Genomic DNA, 27,384 nt, shown 5'->3' with positions numbered 1-27,384 from the left:
GGAAATAATCAATGGTTGCAAAATAAATGCTCATAAAATATTAATGGTTACTTTGATACCGACATTATCAAAAGCTGCTTGTGGTCGCCATTTTACCTCRCTCTCTCACACACACAGCCTAACGTACATAACTCATTGTGACCTTATTTGCTTGTGTGTAGTAAAGAAATCTGAATTAATTTGGAGGTTTTATCAGCCAGGGCCCAACAATGGCTGCTGCCTAGCTTTATGAAAGCAGCAACCGATAAACCGCTACAGAAAACGGACTGTTACAATCCACACCGAAATAAACACACAATGAGCCTTATCACAGTTAAGTTTTATTCATTCAACATTTCACATTACAAATATTTCAAAATGATGCACTGTTATAAATAGTTGGCTGCAAACAATTAAATAACAGAATTTTATTTTTCGTTTCACTAGCACTGCTACAGACCAACTCCTAGAAATATGGACATTTTGTATTACATAACTTAATTAGAAAGGAAAATACAAAAATAGGAACTTATAAAGTGAAATGACAATAGAAATTAAGGTGATATCTTAAGTAAAAAATGCTATTAATAAATACAACAACCTTCCCATACACAGTTAAAAACTATTGAAATTTTGCCATTAAGTAACATCATTAACAGACAAATATTTAAATATTTATTTTCCTTCAGAAAATGTTAATCATATATTGTGGAGCACAATATAGCAATTAGTAAAAACTAGACACTTTAAAAGCTTCACCTCAAAAATATAACAAATCTGATCAAAATTATAAAAATTATACATTCCAATTAAAAATATACCAATAAACAGCTAAATACATTATTGACCTAATAATTACAATGCAATCACAGTAGCTTGAAATAAACAAATGAGCACAAAACCTTTTAATGTTTTAAAAATAACTTCAATTATTTATATTAGTACAAATAGTTTGATTTCTTTTTCTTTTTTACAAACACCAGCATGAAAAGGATTACAATAACAGTAGAAAATGACTGAAACATATTAACGTCTTCTTTAAATGTCTGCAATTAAAAATGGCATTAAAGAATTACATTGCAAAGAGTCTTTATCTGGAAAAAAGTAAAAAATAAAATAAAATGTATTGCACATAACAACTCGAAGTTAACTTGCAACATTTACCACATTCAAGTCTTAATGTTCCCCTTCCTCCAACTAGGTTGAATTACCTCAACAGACAGTGGAGATGAGTTAACAAGTCTTTTCAACAGTGTCCTATAAGATGCTCAAGTCCTCCACTGCTAAAATAGATTTTAGAGTTAGTTTTTTTTCTTATTTTCTCATCTTTTTTTCTTTGCATCCTGCAGAGGTCTGAGTATGGAGAAGGCAAAGATATTAACACATGGGAGGGAAGTGAGGTGTGGGGTGTCCTTAACAAATTAAAGTTGAGAAACATCTGGTGCACAACCACAACAATCAAATTCAATAGCTAATTCATGTACTTATCTTTTTTTCGTCATGCATGCTAAGGATTACAATAGGAGCTAATTGGCAAGTTCAAGAATATATATTTTCAAATGTTAAAATATCTAAACACCAAACATCCATTCTTGTGATACGAGATTCAGCCGAAGCATGAACCATAATTTGCATTATCCTTATAATAGTTATATTCCAGCTATGGTGAGGAAACCAAAAAGAGAAGTTACCATTTTCCCCAACTAGGATAGCCATTTTTTTTTTTTTAACAATAACATTAAAATTTTAAATGACAACTTTGTCCTCGCCATGCTGTTAAGATCTGATTTTTGTGAAACATCTRGTGTATAAGATCTAAGACCTTTAAGCAGTACACTGATCGTTCCTCTGCCGTTTCGGAAGTCGCGTCAATGCACGTACGCTACTTGGTTGTGAAGATTCCTCAGCACTGAAATGTAGAAAAAAGCATAACTGAAAATAATATATATCGAAATCACTACATTTTTTTTTCGTTAAATGAAAAGTGTCCATATATGCAGATCTCTCAGTAACAAAAGTACAAAAGCTACCTTTCACAATGTGAAAAATTGAGGTATTGCAAAAAGGAGTTTTCCCCATTTGTGAAAAATGTGCCTAAAATGACTGTTGGGAAGAAACGAAAAATATTTAGAAAAGTAGTGCATAAAATGTTTATATGTGCATGACAAAATAATTTAGCTAGAAAACACTGTACCAAAAATCAGCAGGCCATGTATAAAATAATCTTTTTTTCTCTCATTAACAGCAAATTCTTCAAAAAGTGTTTAACTCCTAAAATGTTTATCCACCACACCAGCAAGCTAAAGTCATGGTGCAGAACTGGTGCAGTAGAACACCATCAAGCCAACACAAGGATACGGTTTTCACTAGTGTGTTAAATTCTATTTCAGCACTCCCTCCCTGACATATTAAAACGCTAGTAGGATTCAGATACTGTATGACTATAATAACCAAACCAAATGTGAGCCTTTGTTTAGCTTTTTGTGTTCATTTCCCCAAACCTGTTGCAGACCTATTCACGTTACACAACTGCCTAGCAACAAACGTCTCCATTTTGACCTTTGGAAATGAAGGGATTGACTGGTGAAAAATCCTGGGTGTCTGTAAACTGAATAAGTCCAGTTGTTTTCACTAGTGTTTTCCTGGATTTTGACTGCACTGTTATCTATTCAAGGCCAATCTTTGGTTTGATGTAGTCCATCTGGTCTTCGTATGAAAAATAGGAAAATAATAATTAACTCAGAAAAACTGAAATGAAATACTGTATTACTCACTACTGCACAGCCGACTTTGGTTCCCTAAAGCATCTAGGTATAACCTCTTTATTGCAGTCTTGTTTGAGTGAGTGAACTGCATTGTGGGACGCATGTAGTAGAGCACATCGCATGGACTATCTTCATTTATGCTTAGAACACTGGCTGAGTTAGCTGGGCTGGCACAGGAAGAGAGGTCTGCAGGTCTAGTAACAGCATCCTCCTCTAGATGGAAATGTGTTGATGACAAGCCTGACTTTTGTAATTCATTTCTCTTTTTGAGGGGGGTTAAAAACAGAATACGGTTGTGAATAAAGGATTGGGAGATTTGCACCAACGCAATAATAATACACGAAAAACAGGGCTTTCTGCTCACGTACAGCCCTGATGAGAACTAGGCACTAGCCTCTCCTCTCCTAGCTAGCATGGCCTCAGACACAGAGGGGGGGTCACTTATCTCTATACGGGCCAGCGCTGAGGGTCTCAGGGACCTCCAACGCCATACATTCCCCAATAAAATGCTCTGTTCATTCCTAGTACAACCTTGGGTCGGATTACAAAAATAAAGAAGTGACAAAGCAGCGTCTATAAAAATGTGTCTTTTTGCTGACGCCGTTTCCCTTTGATTGTGGTCCTAAGGGAAGAGGGATACCAGCTTACTTTCTTTAACTTATTCGTCACATTAGCAGCTAAGCTTGAGGTATTAGTTTTTGCATGTCAAAATGGAGATCAAACCAGAACGCCTGTTGTGAAATGGATCTTGTCAAGTAACATCAAATATTAGCATGGTCTCTAAAAAAAAAAAAAAAAAATATTCAAACATCTGATCTGGGAAATAATCCACGTTTCTGTACTTGTTTCTTTTTCAAACCAATTGAGATTAAGCTTTGGTTAACTACTGAGACTTTATATTATGCACTCTAAAATAAAGAAATAAGTGCACTCTTCTTTAGCAACACCTTCGCTATTAACATCTGCTCTGGAGCCTATTGGATGAACTTCTGCTCTGGAGCCTATTGGATGAACATTTGAACTGAACATACTGCTTTGAAGTTGATGGTCAATGACACACCAATTGGATAGTAAGGTGACAATTGAAAGCCTAATCTTTTCAAATTCTATTCTAATAAAATAAAAGCAACTGGAGAAAGTCAAGAGAATGGGATTTCACATGGGATACACATTTTCTTTTCCTTTCTTAACATATTTCCTCATCTTTAAAAGAAATATTAATTTAAAATTAAACTTTTTTTTCTCCCAAATTAGAGTTAAAAAGGAACCAGCAACAGAAAAGTGCATTTATTTGTACAATGATTTTGCGACTCCTACTCCCCCCTCTGCCTCTCTCTCAGTTCCAGCGGAAGGAGATGTGCCTAGGCCGGTCCCCTCCCTCCTTGACCAGTGGCTTGTGGAACTCCCGACCAGCGCGTGAGTGGATGGCCGCCCAGCAGTATTCACAGTAATACTGGAGACAGGTGACGTTGGCGCAGAAGAAAGGGGCAAACTTGCCCCCGCACCGAGTTCCCTGACACTCATCACACAACTGGTCGTCCAAGACGTATGGCTTCACTTCCACCTGGGGGGGAAGAGGGCAGACAGAGAGAGGACCAGGGGGAGAACCAGGGGGAGGACCAGGGGGAGGACCAGCGAGAGACAGGGGGAGGACCAGAGAGAGACAGGGGGAGGACCAGAGAGAGACAGGGGGAGGACCAGAGAGAGACAGGTAGAAAGAAAACCATCCGTCAGACATGCAGTAAAGAATAGAGCTCGGATGAATACATCTTACATTAACGCACTGTATCTAAAGATTTAACACAACACATAATTGCATTGACAATTACATTCCAATTAGGACAATGGTCATCAATAAACATTCTAAAGTCAGAATCAAAGTAGAGACGTGATTGGTTGGTACGTTCATTATCAATTATTCCAGTTTGACTGATTTCGGGTGAGTGAATTAGCATAATTCTTCTGCAGGTGGCAGCTAGTTAAATGTCTGCTAAATGTCTGCTCCAAAATGTTTTACTTTCATCTATAAAACCATTACAATAAATAACAAATTGTCCTTTTAAAAATGTACAAGACAAGAGATAGGAGCCTTTTATGTGTTTGGTACAACATTTCTGCGTATTTGTGTAATGCTGTATTAGCCTGAGAAAGGGAGGGCCTTCACTAACCCGTTTATCGATTTCTCCATGCTGCAGTTGGACAAAACGAGCGCTGATAGCAGCAATGTAGCTCTGCTGATTAGAGAAGGCGACCCGCCCTGCTCCCTTGGGGTACTTGAGCTCCGGGTCTGTGTCGATGCCTGCATAGCACACGCCTCCATACAGCCTGTCCATGATCATAGCCAGCTCCACTGTGGACAGAGGGAAACAGGTTGCAGGTGGCACAATGCCAGGGTGCAGCCTCGTACACTTCATGTAACACTCTGAGCTTGGTCGTAATGTTCCAAATAGCTTCCATTTTCATTATTAGTTGCTACCAATTCCCTTCTCCTCCATTACATACTGTGCATGCTGATGTGATGAAATGCAGCACTAATCTAACAGCTTTTAATACGCCGTAGTGGATACATGTCTGTGTCCCAAATGTCCTATGGGCCCTGGTCAAAAGTAGTGCCCAATATAGGGAATAGAATGCCATTTGGGATGCAAAATAGGACTAAAGTGCCAATGGAAACGGTGCTTTAGCTGACTAGGGTCTAAAGGTTACCTGCACGGAGAGGGCGTGGCACCCCACCCACAAAGATGGTCTTCCTGGGGTCCAGAGGCTGGGAGCCGTCCATCACAAAGTCACTGTCGTTCAGGTTCCAGGGACGGATCTGGACCTGTCACACACAGAGAGACATGTTACATGTCTTGTCTCGACGTCGGCCACGTCTTGTGTCATGTGTCTGTCATGTCGTCATGTCTGTCATGTCGGCCATGTCATCATGTCTCCATGTCGGCCATGTCATCATGTCTCCATGTCGGCCATGTCATCATGTCTCCATGTCGGCCATGTCATCATGTCTCCATGTCGGCCATGTATCATGTTCCATGTCGCCAATGTCATCATGTCTCCATGTCGGCCATGTGTCACATGTCGTCACATGTCGGCCATGTCATCGTCTCCATGTCGCCATTCATGTCTCCATTGTCGGCCATGTTCATGTTTCATGTCGGCATGTCATGTCTCAATGTCGGCCATGTCAATGTCTCCATGTCGGCCATGTCATGTCCTCCATGTCGGCCATGTCATGTCTCCATGTCGGCCATGTCATGTCTCCATGTCTTGCCATGTCATGTCTCCATGTCTGCCGATGTCATGTCTCCATGTCTGCGCATGTCATGTCTCCATGTCTGCCATGTCATGTCTCCATGTCTGCCATGTCTGTTTCCATGTTGTCATGTCATGTCTCCATGTCTGTCATGTCATGTCTCCATGTCTGTCATGTTATGTCTCGATGTTGGCCATGTCTGTCATGTTATGTCTCGATGTTGGCCATGTCTTTCATGTTATGTCTCGATGTTGGCATGTCTTTCATGTTATGTCTGATGTTGGCCATGTCTGTCATGTCACGTCGATGTTGGCAATGTCGTCTCGATGTTGGCCATTGTCACGTTCGATGTTGGCCATGTCACGTCTCGATGTTGGCCATGTCTGTCATGTCACGTCTCGATGTTGGCCATGTCTGTCATGTACGTCTCGATGTTGGCCATGTCTGTCATGTCACGTCTCGATGTTGGCCATGTCTGTCATGTCACGTCTCGATGTTGGCCATGTCTGTCATGTCACGTCTCGTGTTGGCCATGTCTGTCATGTCACGTTCGATGTTGGCCATGTCACGTCTCGATGTTGGCCATGTCACGTCTCGATGTTGGCCATGTCACGTCTCGATGTTGGCCATGTCACGTCTCGATGTTGGCCATGTACGTCTCGATGTTGGCCATGTCACGTCTCGATGTTGGCCATGTCACGTCTCGATGTTGGCCATGTCACGTCTCGATGTTGGCATGTCACGTCTCGATGTTGGCCATGTCACGTCTCGATGTTGGCCATGTCACGTCTCGATGTTGGCCATGTCAGTCTCGATGTTGGCCATGTCACGTCTCGATGTTGGCCATGTCCTCTATGTGGCATGTCTCATGTCGTCATGTCTGTCATGTCTCCCATGTCGGTCATGTCACCTACATGCCACAAAACGCATCTTGAGCTCTTTCATAATAGAGTTAAAAGAGGGAGCAGATGGTGGGGGGGGGGGGTGTATTCACCGGCTTGTATCCACTCACCGGCTTGTCTTTGATGGTGGGGCTGGACACACACAGGTAGAGCTTGCCGTCCTCTTCAATACAGGCTTCAATCAGGGCCTGCACAGAGCTCTCCTCCTGGAACAGCAGGAAGGCATAACCTACAGGACAAAACAGACACCACTTAAACCGCCTGCACAAGAACCATGTCACAGAGACCACTAGAGGACTTAACTCTGATCTCGACCGTTTCATTCGCTGTCTGTGGCTGGAAATGACTGCAATGTTATGACCGCTCTGCTCACGACTTTATTTTTAACAAATCAAACTATTAAAGACATCAATATAAACTCTGATAACACATTTTGATGACAATGCTGCATGTGGCTGACAATAAAGGGCAGACTTGTCACGTGACTCACCTTTCGGGGGAAAGTAAGATTTGCTCTCTGCCTTGTGAGGCCAGTCCACAAAGAGGTGTCCAAAGCGACGGAAACTTGCAGTTATTTCATTTAAAAGTGAAAAAGCAAACAAAAAACATTACACATTGCACTGAGATAAGGTGTGTGTCATCAGATGACTGTTCTAAGTGGGCTCTACCAGAGGGAGTCCCTGGTAACATTAGTGGGCTCTACCAGAGGGAGTCCCTGGTAACATTAGTGGGCTCTACCAGAGGGAGCCCCTGGTACAATTAGTGGGCTCTACAGAGGGAGCCCTGGTAACATTAGTGGGCTCTACCAGAGGGAGCCCCTGGTAACATTAGTGGGCTCTACCAGGGAGCCCTGGTAACTAGTGGGCTCTACCAGAGGGAGCCCCTGGTAACATTAGTGGGCTCTACCAGAGGGAGTCCCTGGTAACATTAGTGGGCTCTACCAGAGGGAGCCCCTGGTAACATTAGTGGGCTCTACCAGAGGGAGCCCTGGTAAAATTAGTGGCTCTACCAGAGGGAGTCCCTGGTAACATTAGTGGGCTCTACCAGAGGGAGTCCCTGGTACATTAGTGGGCTCTACCAGAGGGAGTCCCTGGTAACATTAGTGGGCTCTACCAGAGGGAGCCCCTGGTAACATTAGTGGGCTCTACCAGAGGGAGCCCCTGGTAACATTAGTGGGCCTCTACAGAGGGAGTCCCTGGTAACATTAGTGGGCTCTACCAGAGGGAGTCCCTGGTACATTAGTGGGCTCTACCAGAGGGAGCCCTGGTAACATTAGTGGGCTCTACCAGAGGGAGTCCCCTGGTAACATTAGTGGGCTCTACCAGAGGGAGCCCTGGTAACATTAGTGGGCTCTACCAGAGGGAGCCCTGGTAACATTAGTGGGCTCTACCAGAGGGAGCCCCTGGTAACATTAGTGGGCTCTACCAGAGGGAGCCCTGGTAACATTAGTGGGCTCTCAGAGGGAGCCCTGGTAAATTAGTGGGCTCTACCAGAGGGAGCCCCTGGTAACATTAGTGGGCTCTACCAGAGGGAGCCCCTGGTAAATTAGTGGGCTTTATCAAGAGGGAGTCCCTGGTAACATTAGTGGGCTCTACCAGAGGGAGCCCCTGGTAACATTAGTGGGCTCTACCAGAGGGAGTAACATTAAACAGGGAGATTAAAGCAGAGCAGATGGTAGCCTCAGCTGTTCTCTAGTCTTCTGCCAGCAACACTGATCACACCTGAGAGATGTCCTACACTACTTATAACAGAGAATGTACTAGAACTATGCCTATTCGCGAGCCAAAGCCCTCAGGAAGCAACAGGAAGCGGGCAGAAACTAAATAACACAAGACTTGCTATGGTAGAGCAGTGCTGCTTGGTGAAAGTCTACAGCCGAAATTGGTCACAGAGGGACTGGTCTTCAACATCAGTCATGTAACCCTGTGACTACTGGCCATGAAGATATCCACATTGTATCCACCTCCACCCGATCAACCAGGTGTTCAGCCCAGTCAAAGCATCATCATAGCGTGGTCACAGCACCTCTGCCTATGTGAACGTGGTCTGCAGTGTTGTAAAGGTTACCTTCATCAATATCTGGCGGGAGGCCACCGACAAAGACCTTGCGGGAGTAACGCTCAACACGCTCCCCATTCTGGTGGGGGAAGCAGTGGGGCGAGCCAAGGCCAGGCAGGCTCTGCTCACCACGCTCATCGTCAGGGAAACCATCCTCCATGGGGAACAGGGAAGAGTGACCTGAGGAGAGAGAGGAGGGAAGAGGAGGGAACGAGAAGAGAGAAGAGGAAGAGGGGACGAGAAGGGAGAGAGAGGAGGGAAGAAGAAGAGAGGACGAGGAGAGAGAGAGAGAGAGAGGGAAGAGGGGACGAGGAGAGAGGAGACAACACAGTCAGTCAATGACAGATTGCATAAAGATGTAACACAATGGATACTTTTTAATTTATTACTTAGGTTTATAAACATGAATGTTATTACATGGTTAGGTATCGTATTGTCAAGCAATACTAGCTATAACAATGTGTCTATTTTCCAGTAATTCACCTGATTCATTGAGTGCCAGTGCTACATTAAGGCCCTTTACAAGTAGCCCTGCTGTGGTGTTTGAGAGGGACTGAGCCAGGGATACCTCTCTCTCCCTCCTCCACACCAGCCATCCCCATATCAGCTCATTTGGCTACTCGCTCAGCTGGGTGTTCGCGCACACACACCTGCAGCTAAGCCTATGGCAGCAGCATAGGCTAAATATTGTTCCCGCCCTATGTCCTGGAGGTTAATCCACCCCAGCCTTATTCCTAACCAAGCGACAGAAAACAGAGACGAGCAGCTTTATGACCAATTATGTAAGCGAGTTAGCCCTGAGTCTGTACACTGTGTGTGTGTGTGTGTCGTACTGTACAAAAAAATATGCAATGCTGACGACCACAACACCACAGACAAAAGCTCTTAGAGCTGAAAACAGCCAAATAACATGCCAGATCAAACACATAGACCAACAACAAACCACAACATCTACATGCAAACACATACTGTCCCCCTTCAGAAATACTGGACATGGACGCAAAAGACCGGGTCTTTCTATGCCAGTTTGAGGGGAAAAAATCAAATTAAAWTAAATTTACCTCGTCTCCTCCCATAATTCCTTGCTGCATGTAAAATAACAAAATAACACCAACAGTGACCAGGAATGACAGATATTATCCATTCTTTCATTCACAACACATGCCCTCTCCTTCTCAGTCACATCCTCCATGTGATTGGTACTATGTTGCCTCCTCAGTGCTCCAGGTTACGTGGCAGACAGATGAGCTTGTATTGAACATTCACCCCTGATTTCTTAGTTTTATATTGTGGGTTTTTCTTCTACCTTGTTGTGCTACATTGTTATTAATTACTTTATTGGTGAGCTGTCAAGAAAAGGCATTTCACTGTACTTGCGCATGTGACATTAAAACTTGGTTTCCTGTGCAGTCACGTTTATACACGTCTCCGGGCATACGAGGATCTCAGACACACTCTCCTTTCCTAGGCCAGATACAGAGAAGGTCTTTAGGAAGTCAGTGGAGGGTGGTTAGACACACTCTCTGGTGTGTGTTCTACAGAGTAACTATCAGCTGGTGTGACTGCCTCTCTGAGACTGGTAGTACCCTCTGAACGGCATTCATGCAGAACCACCATCTGTCCTGTTGGACCAATATAACACTGAGGCTCAAGGAGAGAGTCCATGGTGGATCACTGAGCTTTCAGTTGCATTTCGGCTTATGTATATCGAACTGCAGTTGAGGAAGCTGTAGCTAAAGAGATTAGATTTAGTCTACCTTTGTAGCTACAACTAGCCTACGGTATTCGTGTCCGCATACAGGAAAGAAGTGAATCATGCACTGATTCAATATAACGAACTATAACAGGAAATGTCACATAATGTTGAAGGAAATACGCAACACAACGTACTGAGAAATGGTTAGACTAACATCTCTAGGCAATAGGTTTTATTCTAAAAAAAATTAAAGAACACAAATACTCGGAGCTTAGTTCCTTCATTGCACAGGCAAAAGAGATCTGACGACTGAATGCAAATGGGATAGATACACTGCCTTAGGTGAGGGATTACACGACATTAAAACGTGTTTAGCTATGCAATTTAAAATGAAATAATGAATCTATATTACTAAATCCTTATTTAATAAATCCACATCAACCATTAAAAGAACTAATGGAATAAGAAGAGTGGAACACAGAGAAGGAAATCCACACTGGTGCCTCAAGAGCATGCAAAGTACAAACATGATGCTGCTAATCTTGTTGACTATGTTACCAAATGGCTTGTTTCACCTTCCATCCARTAGCATGGGTTGGGCATAAAGAGCACTAATGTTAACAAACCCTTTTTTACGTACCATTTATGGGCAGAGGACTATCTCCCCCTGGATGGGTGAATCCTAGGCGACCTAGAGAGTGGAGTGTACATCGTTAAGAGATTGTCACAACCAAACACACAAAACGAGCTCTGGTTACATTAGCCCACATCATCTATCTCTCAGCCGCCTGCTCGCTGGCACATTCCCGGTTCCTCCCGACCTCCTGCCAAATGTACTTGAGAGTTGAACTGTGCCATGCTGGGGTGCCTTGGTGGAGGGGATGAGAGGAACACTAATAGTAAACCCATTGTGACTGTAGTGGACTAGTGTAGGGTTTCCCAGACCTTTCATCGGGCCCCCTTCAGACGTTTCACATTTTTATTTWAAAAATAAACTGGCACTCCCGATTCAATTAGTCAACTAATCATCAAGCCTTTGACTAATTGAATCAGGTGAACCAGTTTAGGGTTGAAACAAAAATGTGGAACATTTTGGGGGGAGAGGGTTGGTAGTGTTCAGTGATTGGTGTGTTCCGTCACACAAATTCTCCAAGCCCCTCCCCCGCATCCACGTATTAAATCAGAGAGAATGAGAGAGAGAGCGAGCGGGCAGGGTGGTGGACCGGCTCAGTAGTCAGTGGTGACACAGAGACAACTTTTCAGGGAACAGAGTACTCTTTTCAGTCAACAGAGGACAATGCTGGAATCGATTCAAAGCCACTTCTACAGTCGATTTCCCCCTCCTTCCTTTTCATCTGTTCTGCAGAGCAGCGTGTTTCATGTTTGAGGGTCGGGTCATTCTTTTCAATTAGGGGTCGGGGTGCTGCTTGGTACCCTTGGAGCTCACCCCAGTAGGGACAGCACAAAGTGGGAGCAGTAAACCCTTCATCTGTGTGGATCTTTGTAGTGTAGAAACACGTTGCCCTGGAGACAGTGGCGAGATGGAATGATGCATCATAATGATGTTTTCCTCTGCATCTCTAACCCTCTGTAGCTGGCACGTAGCACTGGGAGCGTCAAGGCACTAAATCAGCTCAAACTAGATTGAGAACAACAACTCATCACTTCAGGCTCTTCGCCTCTCAGATGTTCGCCAAAGTTGTGTTTCACTGTGGTTTAACAGCTGAATAGAGAGGTGTAAAACAAATAAATGCATACACAAGCTATGAGGGCAGTTAACTTCTCTAGGGTAGGGGGCAACATTCGGAATTTTGGATGAAAAGCTTGCCCAAATTAAACTGCCTGCTTCTCGGGCGCAGAAGATATGATATGCATATAACTGGTAGATATGGATAGAAAACACTCTAAAGTTTCCAAAACTGTTAAAATAGTGTCTGTGAGTATCACAGAACTGATTTGTCAGGCGAAAACCTGAGAAAAATCAATTCGGGAAGTCGTTTTTTAAATTTTTCTATTCAATGCCATTACAGTATCCATTGACTTAGGACTCAAATTGCAGTTCCTATGCCTTCCACTAGATGTCAACAGTCTTTAGAAATTGTTTCAGGCTTGTATTCTGAAAAATGAGTACTAAGAGCAGTCTGAATGAGTGGACCCTAAAGTGTCACAGAGCTTTTTCATGCGCACAACTGAGAGAGTGCCTTTCTTGTTTACCTTTTATATTGACAACGTTATTGTCCGGTTGAAATATTATCGATTATTTAGGCTAAAAACAACCTGAGGATTGAATATAAACATCGTTTGACATGTTTCTATGAACTATACGGATACAATTTGGATTTTTTGTCTGCCTGTTTTGACTGCGTTTGAGCCTGCGGATTACTGAAGAAACGCGAACAAAACGGAGGTTTTTGGATATAAAGAGACTTTATCGAACAAAAGGAACATTTATTGAGTAAATGAATGTCTGCTGAGTGCAACCATATGAAGATCATCAAAGGTAAGGGATTCATTTTATCTCTATTTCTGACTTGTGTAACTTCTACTTGGCTGGTTACTGTTTGTAATGATTTGTCTACTGGGCTATGTTCTCAAATAATTGTAAGGTATGCTTTCGCCATAAAGCATTTTTTTTTTTTTTTATCTGACACCGTGGTTGGATTCACAAGAAGTTAATCTTTAAACCTATGTAAAATATGTTTTGTTTTCTGAATTTTTATAATGAGTAATTCTGTATTTGAATTTGGCGCCCAGCAGTTTCACTGGCTGTTGAAGAGGTGGGACGCTAACGTCTCACGTACCCAAGAGAGGTTAAACAGAAACGCCACCCAGGCTACTCCCTCTAATTAATTATTCCCCAGACAAACACCACTTGGAGTAGTAGTACAATAGGTCATCCTGACTGACAACAGGAACTTTCTGGTTTGGGACGTTTGCATCACAAACCAGATGGACAACAGATAGACTGCTGCGAGCCCTCGATTGGATAGTATTTTCCCCATAATACTATCCAATCAACAAACACTTCACAACTGCAGCTATGAAAACTCTAAAAAAGGGACAAGTAACACCTCCCACACCACCACCATAAGGTAGATTTAGCTCCATCTTTGACATTTTTGAAAACCTTTGAAATACTTCTTATGAACAATAAGTCCAAATAAAACCAGTATGCTAGGAGTCCAAATAAAACCAGTATGCTAGGAGTCCAAATACAACCAGTATGCTAGGAGTCCAAATAAAACCAGTATGCTAGGAGTCCAAATAAAACCAGTATGCTAGGAGTCCAAATAAAACCAATATGCTATAAGTCCAAATAAAACCAGTATGTAGACCCAGGGTACGTCTCCTAACTTAGTTTGAGTTATTGATAAATCAGAAATCAGATTTTCCGTGTCCATTTAAAACCTTTGCAAATCCACTAAACAATGGCCTACCAACTTGAAACTTTAAGGTCAAAGACATTACCATGACGAACCATGTTAAGTTTGGCATTGATATCGTAAAAAAATTAGGAAACGCTTAACAATTTACTTTTTTGACTGTGTACCGCTAATGCTTAAAATAATCATTATAAATCTTCATGGACTAAATGTAAGATTCACTGCAAATTTGGTCTTTGGACTAAGTAAATGCATATTAGCACATACACTAATAGGCTAAAATAGGCCAAAAATACTTCAGAAATCTTCTCATGAACCATAAATCAGATTATATCAAATCTGGAGTAATACTCAATGAATTAGCCTCTAATGAATTTGACAACGATTAGTCGCTGCATTCAAAGCGGCCACGCTACCAACCTACAGCACTATATTTTACATTTGTCATTTAGCAGACACTCTTCTCCAGAGTGACTTACAAGAGCAATTAGAGTTAAGCGCCTTGTTCAAGGGCACGTCAACAGATTATTCACCTAGTCGTCTCGGCGATTCAAACAAGCAACCTTTTGGTCACTGACACAACGCTCTTAACCGCTAGGCTAACGAAGACCCACTAGACCAAACGCCATCATCCTTGTGGTATTGAGAGATAAACATGGTAATGATTTCCCTGATAATTCCTACATGATATAATGCTTGCTTTGTTATCCAACTGAGCTCGTGTCCTTTCTGTCATCCTGTGAACCCTGTTCATTGCTGCTTGCACTCTCTGTAGAATAGCCTACATAAGCCTACACTCTTCACTTTCTAGTCCACTCTAGTGCCACTGAAAGGAAGGCTCAAATCAGCAGTCGTCGGACATGGCTGTGGGGCAGCAGACAGACGCCCGTCCTAGATGACCTTGCAGCAGATTTGAAGGACAAAAGGTTTTTAGATATGGCCGCTAGCATCAATATTGTGACCGGACATGCAATCCTGGTGGTTTTGTGATTGTTATCTTACCTTTCAGGGTATCTTGCTCGGCCCTCATGATGTCAATGAGAGAGTTCTCGCAGGGAATGCATGTTGAAGCCATCCACAAGGATCTGGTGCGCTCCTGTGTAAAAGAGAGGTGAGAGGGCTGCTTTGAAAGTATGGAGCTGCCACTGCTTAAATGTTACATTTATTTATTTTTTGGGGGGGGGGAGGGGGGGGGTGAGGGTGAGGGGGTGGGGGGGGGCGGGTGGAGCGGTGAGGGGGGGGGGGGAGGTCAGCTTTAAATACATTGCAGAGTGCCCCATGGTGGCGGAGGGGTTATGGTATGGGCAAGCATAAACTACGGGCAATGAACACAATTGCATTTTATCGATGGCAACTTGAATGCACAGAGATACCATGACGAGATCTTGAGGTCCATTTATTTGTTAAGGTATCTATGACTTCCAGATGCATGTCTGTATTCCCAGTCATGTGAAATCCATAGATTAGGGCCTAATGAGTTTATTTCAACTGAATCATATGAACTGTAACTCATACATTTTTATTATTTTTTTAATCTATGAAATTGTTGCATGTTGCATTTATATTTTTGTTCAGTATACTTTGTACTGTATTTATAGAGGATGTAGTTGCTTTTGTGGTTATGTAAACCACAAATAAAATGCAGCTAAATAATTGTAACTTTAATATTTAGGTAAGAAATCATAATTTAGAGTATATGTCAATCCTTTGGAGCGTAATTTGAGTGAAAAAAAGGCTGTTTTTCCATTCCACCTCTAAAAAAAAAACGGCAGATACAGTACAGTCGGAAAATATTCAGACCGCTTGACTTTTTCCACATTGTTACGTTACAGCCTTCTTCCAAAATGGATTTTAAAATATATATATATTCTCAATCAATCTACACACAACACCCCATAATGACAAGATTCTCTGGTCTGACTCCTTGGCCTGAATGCCAAGTGTCACCTCTGGAGGAAACCTTGCACCATCCCTAAGGTGAAGCATGGTGGTGGCAGCATCATGCTGTGGGGATGTTTTTCAGCGGCAGAGACTGGGAGACTAGTTAGGATCGCGGGAAAGATGAACGGAGCAAAGTACAGAGAGATCCTTGAGCGCTCTGGACCTCAGACTGGGGCGAAGGTTCACTTTCCAACAGGACAACGACCCTACGCACACAACCAAGACAGCGCAGGAGTGGCTTCGAGACAAGTCTCTGAATGTCCTTGAGTCGCCCAGCCAGAGCCCGAACGAACATCTCTGGATGGACCTGAAAATAGCTGTGCAGCAACGCTCCCCATCCAACCTGACAGAGCTTGAGGATCTGCAGAGAAGAATGGGAGAAACTCCCCAAATGGGGTACTGTGTATAAATTGATGAGATTAAAATAAAAATGTTTTATCCATTTTAGAATAAGGCTGTATTGTAACAAAATGTGGAAAAGGTCAAGGGGTCTGAATACTTTCCAAATGCACCGTATATCAGTAATTTGCCCCCATTAAAAAATAATAATAATAAACATACAAAAAAAAATAAAAAATCGGTATCGGACCCAAAAATCCTGTATCTGTCAGGCTCTAACTTGTATCACAAACCATGTTTGAGAAAATCATGATGAAAGTGGCCATTTTAGACCTACACATGCGTCCTGTAAGACCTTATGATCTATGAACCGTACATGATACAGACATCATCTTGGTGTCATACTTCATATGTTACTATAAGGAGTATGTCTAGATTCTGAAATACTTATATAGTTTTAACAGAAAAAAGGCAGTATAAAATGTTAAGAAAATGTTTCCATGTCACATACCTAGTTGAAACCCTCCACAGAATGGCATACCAGAGGCCAGCCAACACACAATACAAGTCCTACTTGGTAATAATGAGAGGCTTGTTGCACAAGACCTGGAAATAATTCACCATTGACAGCATCTTTCAGCCCAGGCCAGACAAGACCTGGAAATAATTCACCATTGACAGCATCTTTCAGCCAAGGCCAGACAAGACCTGGAAATAATTCACCATTGACAGCATCTTTCAGCCAAGGCCAGACAAGACCNAATTCACCATTGACAGCATCTTTCAGCCAAGGCCAGACAAGACCTGGAAATAATTCACCATTGACAGCATCTTTCAGCCAAGGCCAGACAAGACCGGGAAATAATTCACCATTGACAGCATCTTTCAGCCCAGGACAGACAAGACCGGGAAATAATTCCCCATTGACAGTATCTTTCAGCCCAGGACAGATCTGGCTGCCTGTCAAAGGACAAGAGAAGCACTTCAACTAGGCCAGAGTCCAAGTTTGACAAATCCAAAAACATATTAGTGTGAAGTCTCATGTGGTTGCATCATACATCCTATCAAATCAAAGTGTATTTGTCCTGTGTGCCGAATACAACAGAGTAGACCTTACAGTAAGATGCTTACTTACAAGCTCTAACCAATAGTGCGGGTGCAAATAGTCCGGGTAACCATTTGGTTACCTGTTCAGGAGTCTTATGGCTGGGGGTAAAAACTGTTGAGAAGCCTTTTTGTCCTAGACTTGGCACTCCGGTACCGCTTGTCATGCAGTAATAGAGAGAACAGTCTATGACTGGGGTAGCTGGTAGTCTTTGACAATTTTTAGGGCCTTCCTCTGACACCGCCTGGTGTAGAGGTCCTGGATGGCAGGCAGCTTAGCCCCAGTGATGTACTGGGCCGTACGCACTACCCTCTGTAGTGCTTGTGGTCGGAGGCCGAGCAATTGCCGTACTAGGCAGTGATGCAACCAGTCAGGATGCTCTCGATGTTGCAGCTGTAGAACCTTTTGAGGAGGTTCTAAATCTTTTTAGTTTCCTGAGTGGGAATAGGCTTCGTCGTGCCCTCTTCACGACTGTCTTGGTGTGTTTGGACCATTCTAGTTTGTTGGTGATGTGGACATCAAGGAACTTGAAGCTCTCAACCGGCTCCACTACAGCCCCATCGATGAGAATGGGGGCGTGCTCAGTCCTCCTTTTCCTGTAGTCCACAATCATCTCCTTAGTCTTGGTTACGTTGAGGGATAAGTTGTTATTCTGGCACCACCCGGCCAGGTCTCTGACCTCCTCCCTATAGGCTGTCTCGTCGTTGTCGGTGATCAGGCCTACCACTGTTGTGTTGTCTGCAAACTTAATGATGGTCGTGCCTGGCCATGCAGTRGTGGGTGAACAGGGAGTACAGGGGACTGAGCACGCACCCCTGGGGAGCTCCAGTGCTGAGGATTTATTATTATTTTACCTTTATTTAACTAGGCAAGTCAGTTAAGAACAAATTCATATTTTCAATGACGGCCTAGGAACAGTGGGTTAACTGCCTTGTTCAGGGGCAGAACGACAGATTTGTACCATGTCAGCTCGGGGATTCAAACGTGCAACCTTTCGGTTACTAGTCCAACGCTCTAACCACTAGGCTACCCTGCCGCCCCAGCGTGGKAGATGTTGCTACCTACCCTCACCACCTGGGGGCGGCCCGTCAGGAAGTCCAGGATCCAGTTGCAGAGGGAGGTGTTTAGTCCCAGGTTCCTTAGCTTAGTGATGAGCTTTGAGGGTACTATGGTGTTGAACGCTGAGCTGTAGTCAATGAATAGCATTCTCACATAGGTGTTCCTTTTGTCCAGGTGGGAAAGGGCAGTGTGGAGTGCAATATAGATTGCATCATCTGTGGATCTGTTTGGGCGGTATGCAAATTGGAGTGGGTCTAGGGTTTCTGGGATAATGGTGTTGATGTGAGCCATTACCAGCCTTTCAAAGCACTTCATGGCTACGGACGTGAGTGCTACGGGTCTCTAGTCATTTAGGCAGGTTGCCTTTGTGTTCTTGGGCACAGGGACTATGGTGGTCTGCTTGAAACATGTTGGTATTACAGACTCGACCAGGGAGAAGTTGAAAATGTCAGTGAAGACACCTGCCAGTTGGTCAGCACATGCCCGGAGCACACGTCCTGGTAATCTGTCTGGCCCCGCAGCCTTGTGTATGTTGACCTGTTTCACTTCTTATGGCTGGGGGCAGTATTGAGTAGCTTGGATGAATAAGGTGCCCAGAATAAACTGCCTGCTACTCATGCCCAGTTGCTAATATATGCATATTATTAGTAGARTTGGATAGAAAACACTCTGAAGTTTCTAAAACTGTTTGAATGATGTCTGTGAGTATAACAGAACTCATATGGGAGGCAAAAACCTGAGAAAAAATCCAACCAGGAAGTGAGAAATCTGAGGTTTGTAGGTTTTCAACTCTTTGCGTATCAAAGATACAGTGGGATARTGGTCATATTGCACTTCCTAAGGCTTCCACTAGATGTCAACAGTCTTTAGAACCTTGTTTGATGCTTCTATTGTGAAGGAGGGGSGAATGAGGGCTCTTTGAGTCAGTGGTCTGGCAGAGAGCCACGAGCTGACCATGCGCGTTCACGTGAGAGTGTTAGCTTGCGTTCCATTGCATTTCTGAAGACAAAGGAATTCTCCGGTTGGAACATTATTGAAGATTTACAATAAAAACATCCTAAAGATTGATTCTATACTTCGTTTGACATGTTTCTATGAACTGTAATATGACTTTTCGTCTGAACTTTTGACTGGACCTGCCCGCGCGTCTTGYGTTTGGATAGTGTACTGAACGCGCAAACAAAAACGAGGTATTTGGACATAAATGYACTTTATGGAACAAATCAAACATTTATTGTGGAACTGGGATTCCTGGGAGTGCATTCTGATGAAGATCATCAAAGGTAAGTGAATATTTATAATGCTATTCTGACATCTGTTGACTCCACAACATGGCGGATATCTTTATGGTTGTTTTGGGCTCTGAGCYCTGTACTCAGATTATAGCATGGTGTGCTTTTTCCGTAAAGTTTTTTTTAAATCTGAGACAGCGGTTGCATTAAGGAGAGGTTTATCTAAAGTTCCATGTGTAATACTTGTATCTTTTATCAATGTTTATTATGAGTATTTCTGTAAATTGATGTGGCTCTGCAAAATCACCGGATGTTTTGGGACAAAACATTTCTGAACATAACGCGCCAATGTAAACTGAGATTTTTGGATATAATATGAACTTTATCGAACAAAACATACATGTATTGTGTAACATGAAGCGCTATGAGTGTCATCTTGATGAAAATCATCAAAGGTTAGTGATTAATTTATCTCTATGCTTTGTGGACTCCTCTCTTTGGCTGGAAGATAGCTGTGTTTTTCGTGAATAGGTGCTGACCTAACATAATGATATGTTGTGCTTTCGTCGTAAAGCCCTTTTTGAAATCGGACACTGTGGTGGGATTAACAACAAGTTTATCTTTAAAATGGTGTAAAATACTTGTATGTCTGAGGAATTTTAATTATGAGATGTCTGTTGTTTTGAATTTGGCGCCCTGCACTTTCACTGGCTGTTGTCATATCGATCCGTTAACGGGATCCCAGCCATAAGAAGTTTAATGGTCTTTACTCACGTCGGCTACGGAGAGCATGATCACACAGTCATCCGGAACAGCTGATGCTCTCATGCATGCCTCAGTGTTGCTTGTCTCGAAGTGAGCATAGAGGGATTTAGCTTGTCTGGTAGGCTCGTGTCACTGGGCAGCTCGCGACTGTGCTTCCCTTTGTAGTCTGTAATAGTTTGCAAGCCCTGCCAATCCGACGAGCGTCGGAGCCGGTGTAGTAGGATTCAATCTTAGCCCTGTATTGACGCTTTGCCTGTTTGATGGTTCGTCGCAGGGCATAGCGGGATTCATTGTAGCTTCGGGTTAGAGTCCCGCATCTTGAAAGCGGCAGCTCTACCCTTTAGCTCAGTGCGAATGTTGCCTGTAATCCATGGCTTCTGGTTGGGGTATGTACGTACAGTCACTGTGGGGACGACGTCCTTGATGCACTTATTGATAAAGCCAGTGACTGATGTGGTGTACTCCTCAATGTCATCGGAAGAATCCCGGAACATGTTCCAGTCTGTGATAGCAAAACAGTCCTGTAGTTTAGCATCTGCTTCATCTGACCACTTTTTTATAGACCGAGTCACTGGTGATTCCTGCTTTAATTTTTGCTTGTAAGCAGGAATCAGGAGGATAGAGTTGTGGTCGGATTTACCAAATGGAGGGCGAGGGAGAGCTTTGTACGCGTCTCTGTGTGTGGAGTACAGGTGATCTAGAATTTTTTTCCCTCTGGTTGCACATTTAACATGTTGATGGTAGATTTGGTAGAAATTTGGTAGAACTGATTTAAGTTTCCCTGCATTAAAATCTCCGGCCACTAGGAGCGCCGCCTCTGGGTGAGCGGTTTCCTGTTTGCTTATTTCCTTATACAGCTGACTGAGTGCGGTCTTAGTGCCCATATCTGTTTGTGGTGGTAAATAAACAGCCACAAAAAGTATAGCTGAGAACTCTCTAGGCAAGTAGTGTGGCCTGCAATTTATCACAATATACTCTACTTCAGGCGAGCAAAATCTAGAGACTTCCTTAGATTTCATTCACCAGCTGTTGGTTACAAATATGCACAGACCGCCCCCCCTCGTCTTACCGGAGTGTGCCGTTCTATCCTGCCGGTGCAGCGTGTATCCCGCTAGCTGAATATTCATGTCGTCATTCAGCCACGATTCCGTGAAACATAGGATATTACAGTTTTTGATGTTCCGTTGGTAGGATATTCGTGATCGTACCTCGTCTAGTTTATTGTCCAATGATTGCACGTTGGCGAGTAATATTGACGGTAACGGCAGCTTTCCTACACGCCTTCTTCTGCGGGTCCGGACGAGGCATCCGGCTCTTCGTCCTCTACGTCGCTTCCTTTTGCGAATAATTGGGATGTCTGCCCTGTGGGGTGTTTGGAGAATATCTTGTGAGTCCTGCTTGTTGTTGAAAATACTTAGTCTAATCCGAGGTGAGTGATCGCTGTCCTGATATCCAGAAGCTCTTTTCTGCCGTAGGATACGGTTGCAGAAACATTATGTACAAAATAATTTACAAATATCGCAGGAAAAAAACACATAATAGCACAATTGGTTAGGAGACCGTAAAACGGCAGCCACCTCCTCTGGCGCCATTAGCAATCTACCTCCAGGAAATGAAGAAAAACTGCTCCAGGTCAAATAAACTATCCTGCTAAGTAGGGCTGGGCGATATCATATCATGGTATTTTTCAAATTCCTGACGGTACGGCGGTATTTGACGGCATTTTATGTTTTTGATTAATTAAAGTTCTAAATTTGCTTTATGAGTAGTGAGTGATCCTAGGATGGCAACACGTATATTATAAATTATTTCAATGGCTCTTTCTCCATTCTGAATTGTTTTATACTGTTCAATTCAACTTCAACCTAAAATAATTTCCTGCACCCATTTGAGATCATTTCCACACTGCAACGACATGGGCAAAAATACTAGGCCTTATTTTTAACCAAATGCTGCAATTGAGATTTAGATCAAAACACTTGGGTGAACTTTTGGAATCATGGAAATAGAATGTTTATTATAATTATATAGTTAGAATATAAATAATAGTGGGCACATTGAATACAGTGTTTGACAATGACAARGAATGAAAATGCCATGGACGAGTTATTGTGACAGGATAAGAACCAAAGTGATGTTCAGTGTTTCCTAGGGGACCCTATAATCTTTGGCTACATTAAATCTTTACTCATATAGCCAACATATTCATGCTTTGCCTATTCCTCTTTGATTTAGAAGATACCGTTGCACAAACATGCTGATTTAAGCCTCCACAGTACTGGTATCAGGCTGTATTAGCTAGCTACGTTTGCTSTGACTCAGTACTTTTAGCRAGCCAGCTAACTAGCGATTAGCATTAGTGGCTAACATGATTTAGCTTATCTTGCTAAGAAAATACRAACTAGCTGTTTGCAACCCAATGGCGGTATACCGTATTTTACGATATACCAGTATTGATGCACAGACCGGTTTGGGGTTTTACTATACCTTATATAACGATATTTGAATGTTTGTTTTGTTAAATGTGATAAGCTGTGCGTAARGTCCATTTTTATAGTTTACTCTGCTACTTGAGTCATCTCTCTCCAGACCTAGCCCCGGCCCCTGTTTACTCACAGAGCGTATGTTGTTGATGCTCGAGCACAAGACACTTGCGTTCAGTCTGCATGGTCAATGCAGCACATACAACAACACTGATGACTATCATGCTGTTTTAACTTTGCTTCTTAATATAATCCACAAGTGTTCTATAACTACACTATTAGCTTGTGTTTCTTACATTTGCAAACATGTAATTTGTATTTTCTTAGCAAGTTGTGGCTAAGTCATGTTAGCCAATAATGCTAATTGCTAGTTAGCTGGCTACCTAGCTAGCTCATAAACGTACCGAGTCAWAGAAAACGCAGCTAACTACACAGCCTGATACCAGTGATGGTATAGGCCTAAGAGGAATAGGCAAAGCATATGTTAGCTACATATTTAATGTAGCCAAAGATTATAAGGTCCCCTACGAAACACTCACCAACACTTTGGTTCCTACCCTGCCGCAATAACTTCTCCCTGGCATGTTCATTCGTTGTCATATCAAAACAAAGTACCCACTATTATCATCTAACTATAGAATCAGAATAAATCTCAAGTCAAATCGCAATTGCAACATTTGGTTAAAAATAAGGCCTTGATTTTTTGCCCATATCATGCAGCTCTACGTGGCAGTGAGGAAATGATCACAAATGAGATTGATGAAAATGCAGACAATTATTTTGGGTTGAAGGTTAATTAACCAGTATAAAACAATCAGAATGGAGAGAGACCCATTGAAATCACTTAGAATATATGTAGGGTCACGCACTACTCATAAAGCATTTAACTTGTACTATTCAAAAACATAAAACAGTCAAAAATGTGAAAAATACTGTGATACGATATTGTGGCCATGTCAACCAGCCCTAATGCTAAGCAATGGGAATGGAAACAAGCGTTAAAATGGTGGCCATGGAGCAGTAAACTAACGAAATTAACAACCATGACCTTAGGAGTGACAACCACACAAATCACCAGCAGGCTGGGGCTGCAGTAACCTAGAATGTATTTTCTACAATCCACTGAGAGATGAACTACTTGAAGTCAAATAGGAGATTAACACAAAAACACTCTTAATTCATTACAAAATAAATACTCAACAAAAAAAAGAACCCTATCCCTATCCTAAGATGCGAAACAGGAAGGGTCCTAGGTAATGAGATGCCATTCGGCATCATGACGACGCACAAGTATGGCTGCTGTTGCAGTAGTTATTCATCTGAAAGGATTGGCAACCGTAGTGATTAAAGGGATACTGCGAGATTATGACAATTGTGCTGTTGTTCTACTTAGCCAGAGTCAGATTCTAGCGTATGCTACTGTACCTGTAGACTTCCAGTCATTGCGCTAATGCTAGTTAGCATTGGCTCACGGAACTACCTCTAACTTCCTTCAAACTGCACGTAGAGACATAAAAATGGTATCCATGAGTAAATTTGACTCTGGGTAAGTAGAACAGCACAATTGCCATAATCTCGCAATATCCCTTTAATCGCTGCGGTTGCCAATCCATTCAGATGCATAGCAACAGCAGCCATACTTGTGCATCGTCATGGTGGCAGATGGGTTCTACAGGACTAGGCTACGTACGTAGGCACACAGACACATAGCCCTTAAGAGCAAGGCAATAGCCAGTTGAGCCTGCCTGTCCCTCAGTTCAACTCTTTCCTTCTCACAGCCTCACATGAGAAGTTTGGTTCACCTCCAAAGTACACACACATAGGTGGGCGGGTCAAATAAGACTTTTCCTTACCAAGCTCAACAATAATCTTTAAAGGAACAATTTTTTAAATTCAAGCTTAGGCTAAATAATAGGCGAGTGGCACATAGGAATGTAATGAAATAATTCCCTGATAAAGAGACAAAAGAAGACCAAACCGGAGTATTTTGTATTTCAACTCGCTCCAGGCAGAGAGCCTGTGTTTGGGAGTATAGCTAGAAGCTAAGGCCAAAGTATCCAACGTGAAGAACACAGCTAAAACAGGCCTTGATGAAACGWTTCTGCCACAACATTAATCTACAATATCACGGCTAAAATAATGGAAAGGGAAGGGGGGAGGGAGCTTGGGAAGGGGGCCCAGCTTGATTTTTGTGTTGCTGGTCATGGCATTACAAAGCCTTCCACATTAAAACACCCACAAGCCCATGAAGCCAGTCCCAGAGCATGGTTAGTGAGGGAGGGGTAGCAGGGGGGTGCAGACTGGTTCCCCAGGGGAGCCAGATCTACTTTGGTGATAAAGTAATTAAAAACAGCAACAGATCCTAATCAGAGACTGGGAGTTAAAATGCCTGTGACACTTCTGACACGTTTCTCCCCCCCCCATCTCCCGCTCGTTAAAACACACAGTACGCGTCCTGTTTCATAACTCCCTTCAAGGATAGAAGGTTAGAGAACATAAGAACACGGTCGTGCACTTGTCACTGATGGTCAATTCTTTCATTATTCAAGGGGCATTTACCGCCATCAGGATCGTGACTAATTGGCTAATGCCCTCTAAATTTTAATAGCTGGGAAAGTGTGCTGGCTGTAAATGGGGGGCTAAATGAGAATGAATGAATGAGGCTTGTTACTATAACCATAGAACAAAAGACTACATCTGACAGGGCTCTACAGTGCGACCATTTTACTTGCATATGCACCCAAATCTTTTGCTGTGCAACCCAGAATTTATATTTAAGAGCACCAGTGCGTCTAGAAAATTGAAGGATTCTAGCTTTAATATCTCAAATATTTTTCATTGTGCTCCTTCTTTCTGTGTGCCTCAATCTCTCAACTTAGGAGCACATGTGCTCCTTGTAAAAAAGGTCAGCGTAGAGCCCTGTCTGATGTAGTCTTTTGTTCTATGGTTATAGTAACAAGCCTCATTCATTCACTAACCTCAGCACATTAGTCTGTCAAACAGTCAGTCTACACATCCCAAAACATCTTCCCATTAGTACGCCGTCAACTGATACACACAGTGATGTGAACACGAGACCTTTGGGGTCGAAATGTTCTGTTTTGATAAGACATCCTGCCGTATCATGAACTAACAGACGTCATAGGATACTTTCATGGTTTTAAAGGGATACTTTCATGGTTTTAAAGGGATACTTTCATGGTTTTAAAGGGATACTCCGGGATTTTGGCAATAATGCCCTTTATCTACTTCCCCAGAGTCAGATGAACTAGTGGATACCATTTTTGACTCTGCGTCCACTATGAAGGAAGTTAGATGTAGTTTCGCAAGCAAAAAGCATGCTAYCAGATACCCATAGACTTCAGTCATTGTGCTTATGCTAGTTAGCATTGGCTCGCAAAACTACCTCCAACTTCCTCCATACTGGACACAGAGATAAGTGGTTTCCACTAGTTCATCAGACTCTTGAGAAATAGATAAAGGGCCTTATTACCAAAATCCCAAAGCATCCCTTAAAATGAAAAATGGCACCGGAGCAGAAGGCAGACGTTTTACATGCCCCAAACCGCACCATCGAGAGCATCCTGACTGGTTGTATCACTGCCTGGTATGGCAACTGCTTGGCCTCCGACCGCAAGGCACTGCAGAGGGTAGAACATACGGCCCAGTACATCACTGGGGCCAAGCTTCCTGCCATCCAGGACCACTATACCAGGCAGTGTCAGAGGAAGGCCCTAAAAATTGTCAAAGACTGCAACCACCCTAGTCATAGACTGTTCTCTCTGCTACCACACGGCAAGCGGTACCGGAGCGCCAAGTCTAGGTCCAAGAGGCTTCTAAACAGCTTCTACCCCCAAGCCATAAGACTCCTGAACACCTAATCAAATGGCTACCCAGACTATTTCCATTGCTCCGAATGAGAACGAGTTRGCAATTCCTTATTTAGAGTGTGTTCGTAAATTCAAGTCCCAGAGTGCGCTCTGGGCGTTTGCCAATTCAGAGCGTTGTCAGATTGTCCATTCGTAAATTCAGAGCACTTCGCTCTCGGAGCGTTCTGAGCGCACACTGGACGCTGTGACCTGGGAGTAGGGTTGATCCGAGCGTTCTGACCTCACAACGGCAGTCCCAAGCTAATTGGCTAAGGTTTGCTAGCTTTCTAGCTACTTCGACACAAATTAGAACATTTCCCTCTGACCATTTTACTTGCCCTAGCAGAGGTGGTTAGGCTGTTTTCATGTTATCCAGAGCGTTGGTGACTAACTGGGCTGCTGGCAACAATTTAAATTTTGCCGACGCTTACCAACACCAGCCATATACAACAGGTGTTGAGCGTTTGTAAATTCATCAGTTATTCTGCACTCTAGCACACAAATGAGAGTCCTCTGAAATTGGAGTAGATGGCCAGAGTGAATTTACGAACGCAC

General features: G+C 43.0%; 1 protein-coding gene across 3 annotated transcripts in view; it reads right to left on the bottom strand.

Annotated features, from left to right (window-relative positions):
- Positions 1 to 302: 302 nt before the first annotated feature.
- Positions 303 to 27,384, bottom strand: part of LOC111950300 (cytoplasmic polyadenylation element-binding protein 4) — a 37,863-nt gene continuing 10,781 nt past the window's right edge. The window contains exons 3-11 of one of the 3 annotated variants that reach the window (XM_023967767.2): positions 15,039 to 15,132; positions 11,294 to 11,344; positions 10,019 to 10,042; positions 8,967 to 9,137; positions 7,390 to 7,479; positions 7,010 to 7,128; positions 5,451 to 5,565; positions 4,913 to 5,094; positions 303 to 4,308 (exon numbers count right to left, since the gene is read on the bottom strand). In XM_023967767.2, the coding sequence (XP_023823535.1) occupies positions 4,081 to 4,308; positions 4,913 to 5,094; positions 5,451 to 5,565; positions 7,010 to 7,128; positions 7,390 to 7,479; positions 8,967 to 9,137; positions 10,019 to 10,042; positions 11,294 to 11,344; positions 15,039 to 15,132 (1,074 nt within the window). In that variant the 3' untranslated portion in view covers positions 303 to 4,080. The remainder of the gene's footprint in view (positions 4,309 to 4,912; positions 5,095 to 5,450; positions 5,566 to 7,009; positions 7,129 to 7,389; positions 7,480 to 8,966; positions 9,138 to 10,018; positions 10,043 to 11,293; positions 11,345 to 15,038; positions 15,133 to 27,384) is intronic. The other 2 variants (XM_023967768.3, XM_023967769.3) reach the window with 2 other exon arrangements.

This window comes from Salvelinus sp. IW2-2015, linkage group LG23 (assembly GCF_002910315.2).
Source record: "Salvelinus sp. IW2-2015 linkage group LG23, ASM291031v2, whole genome shotgun sequence".
NCBI lineage: Eukaryota > Metazoa > Chordata > Actinopteri > Salmoniformes > Salmonidae > Salvelinus > Salvelinus sp. IW2-2015.
Note: the sequence above shows the minus strand (reverse complement) of the source record. Positions and strands in the feature narration are given on the sequence as shown.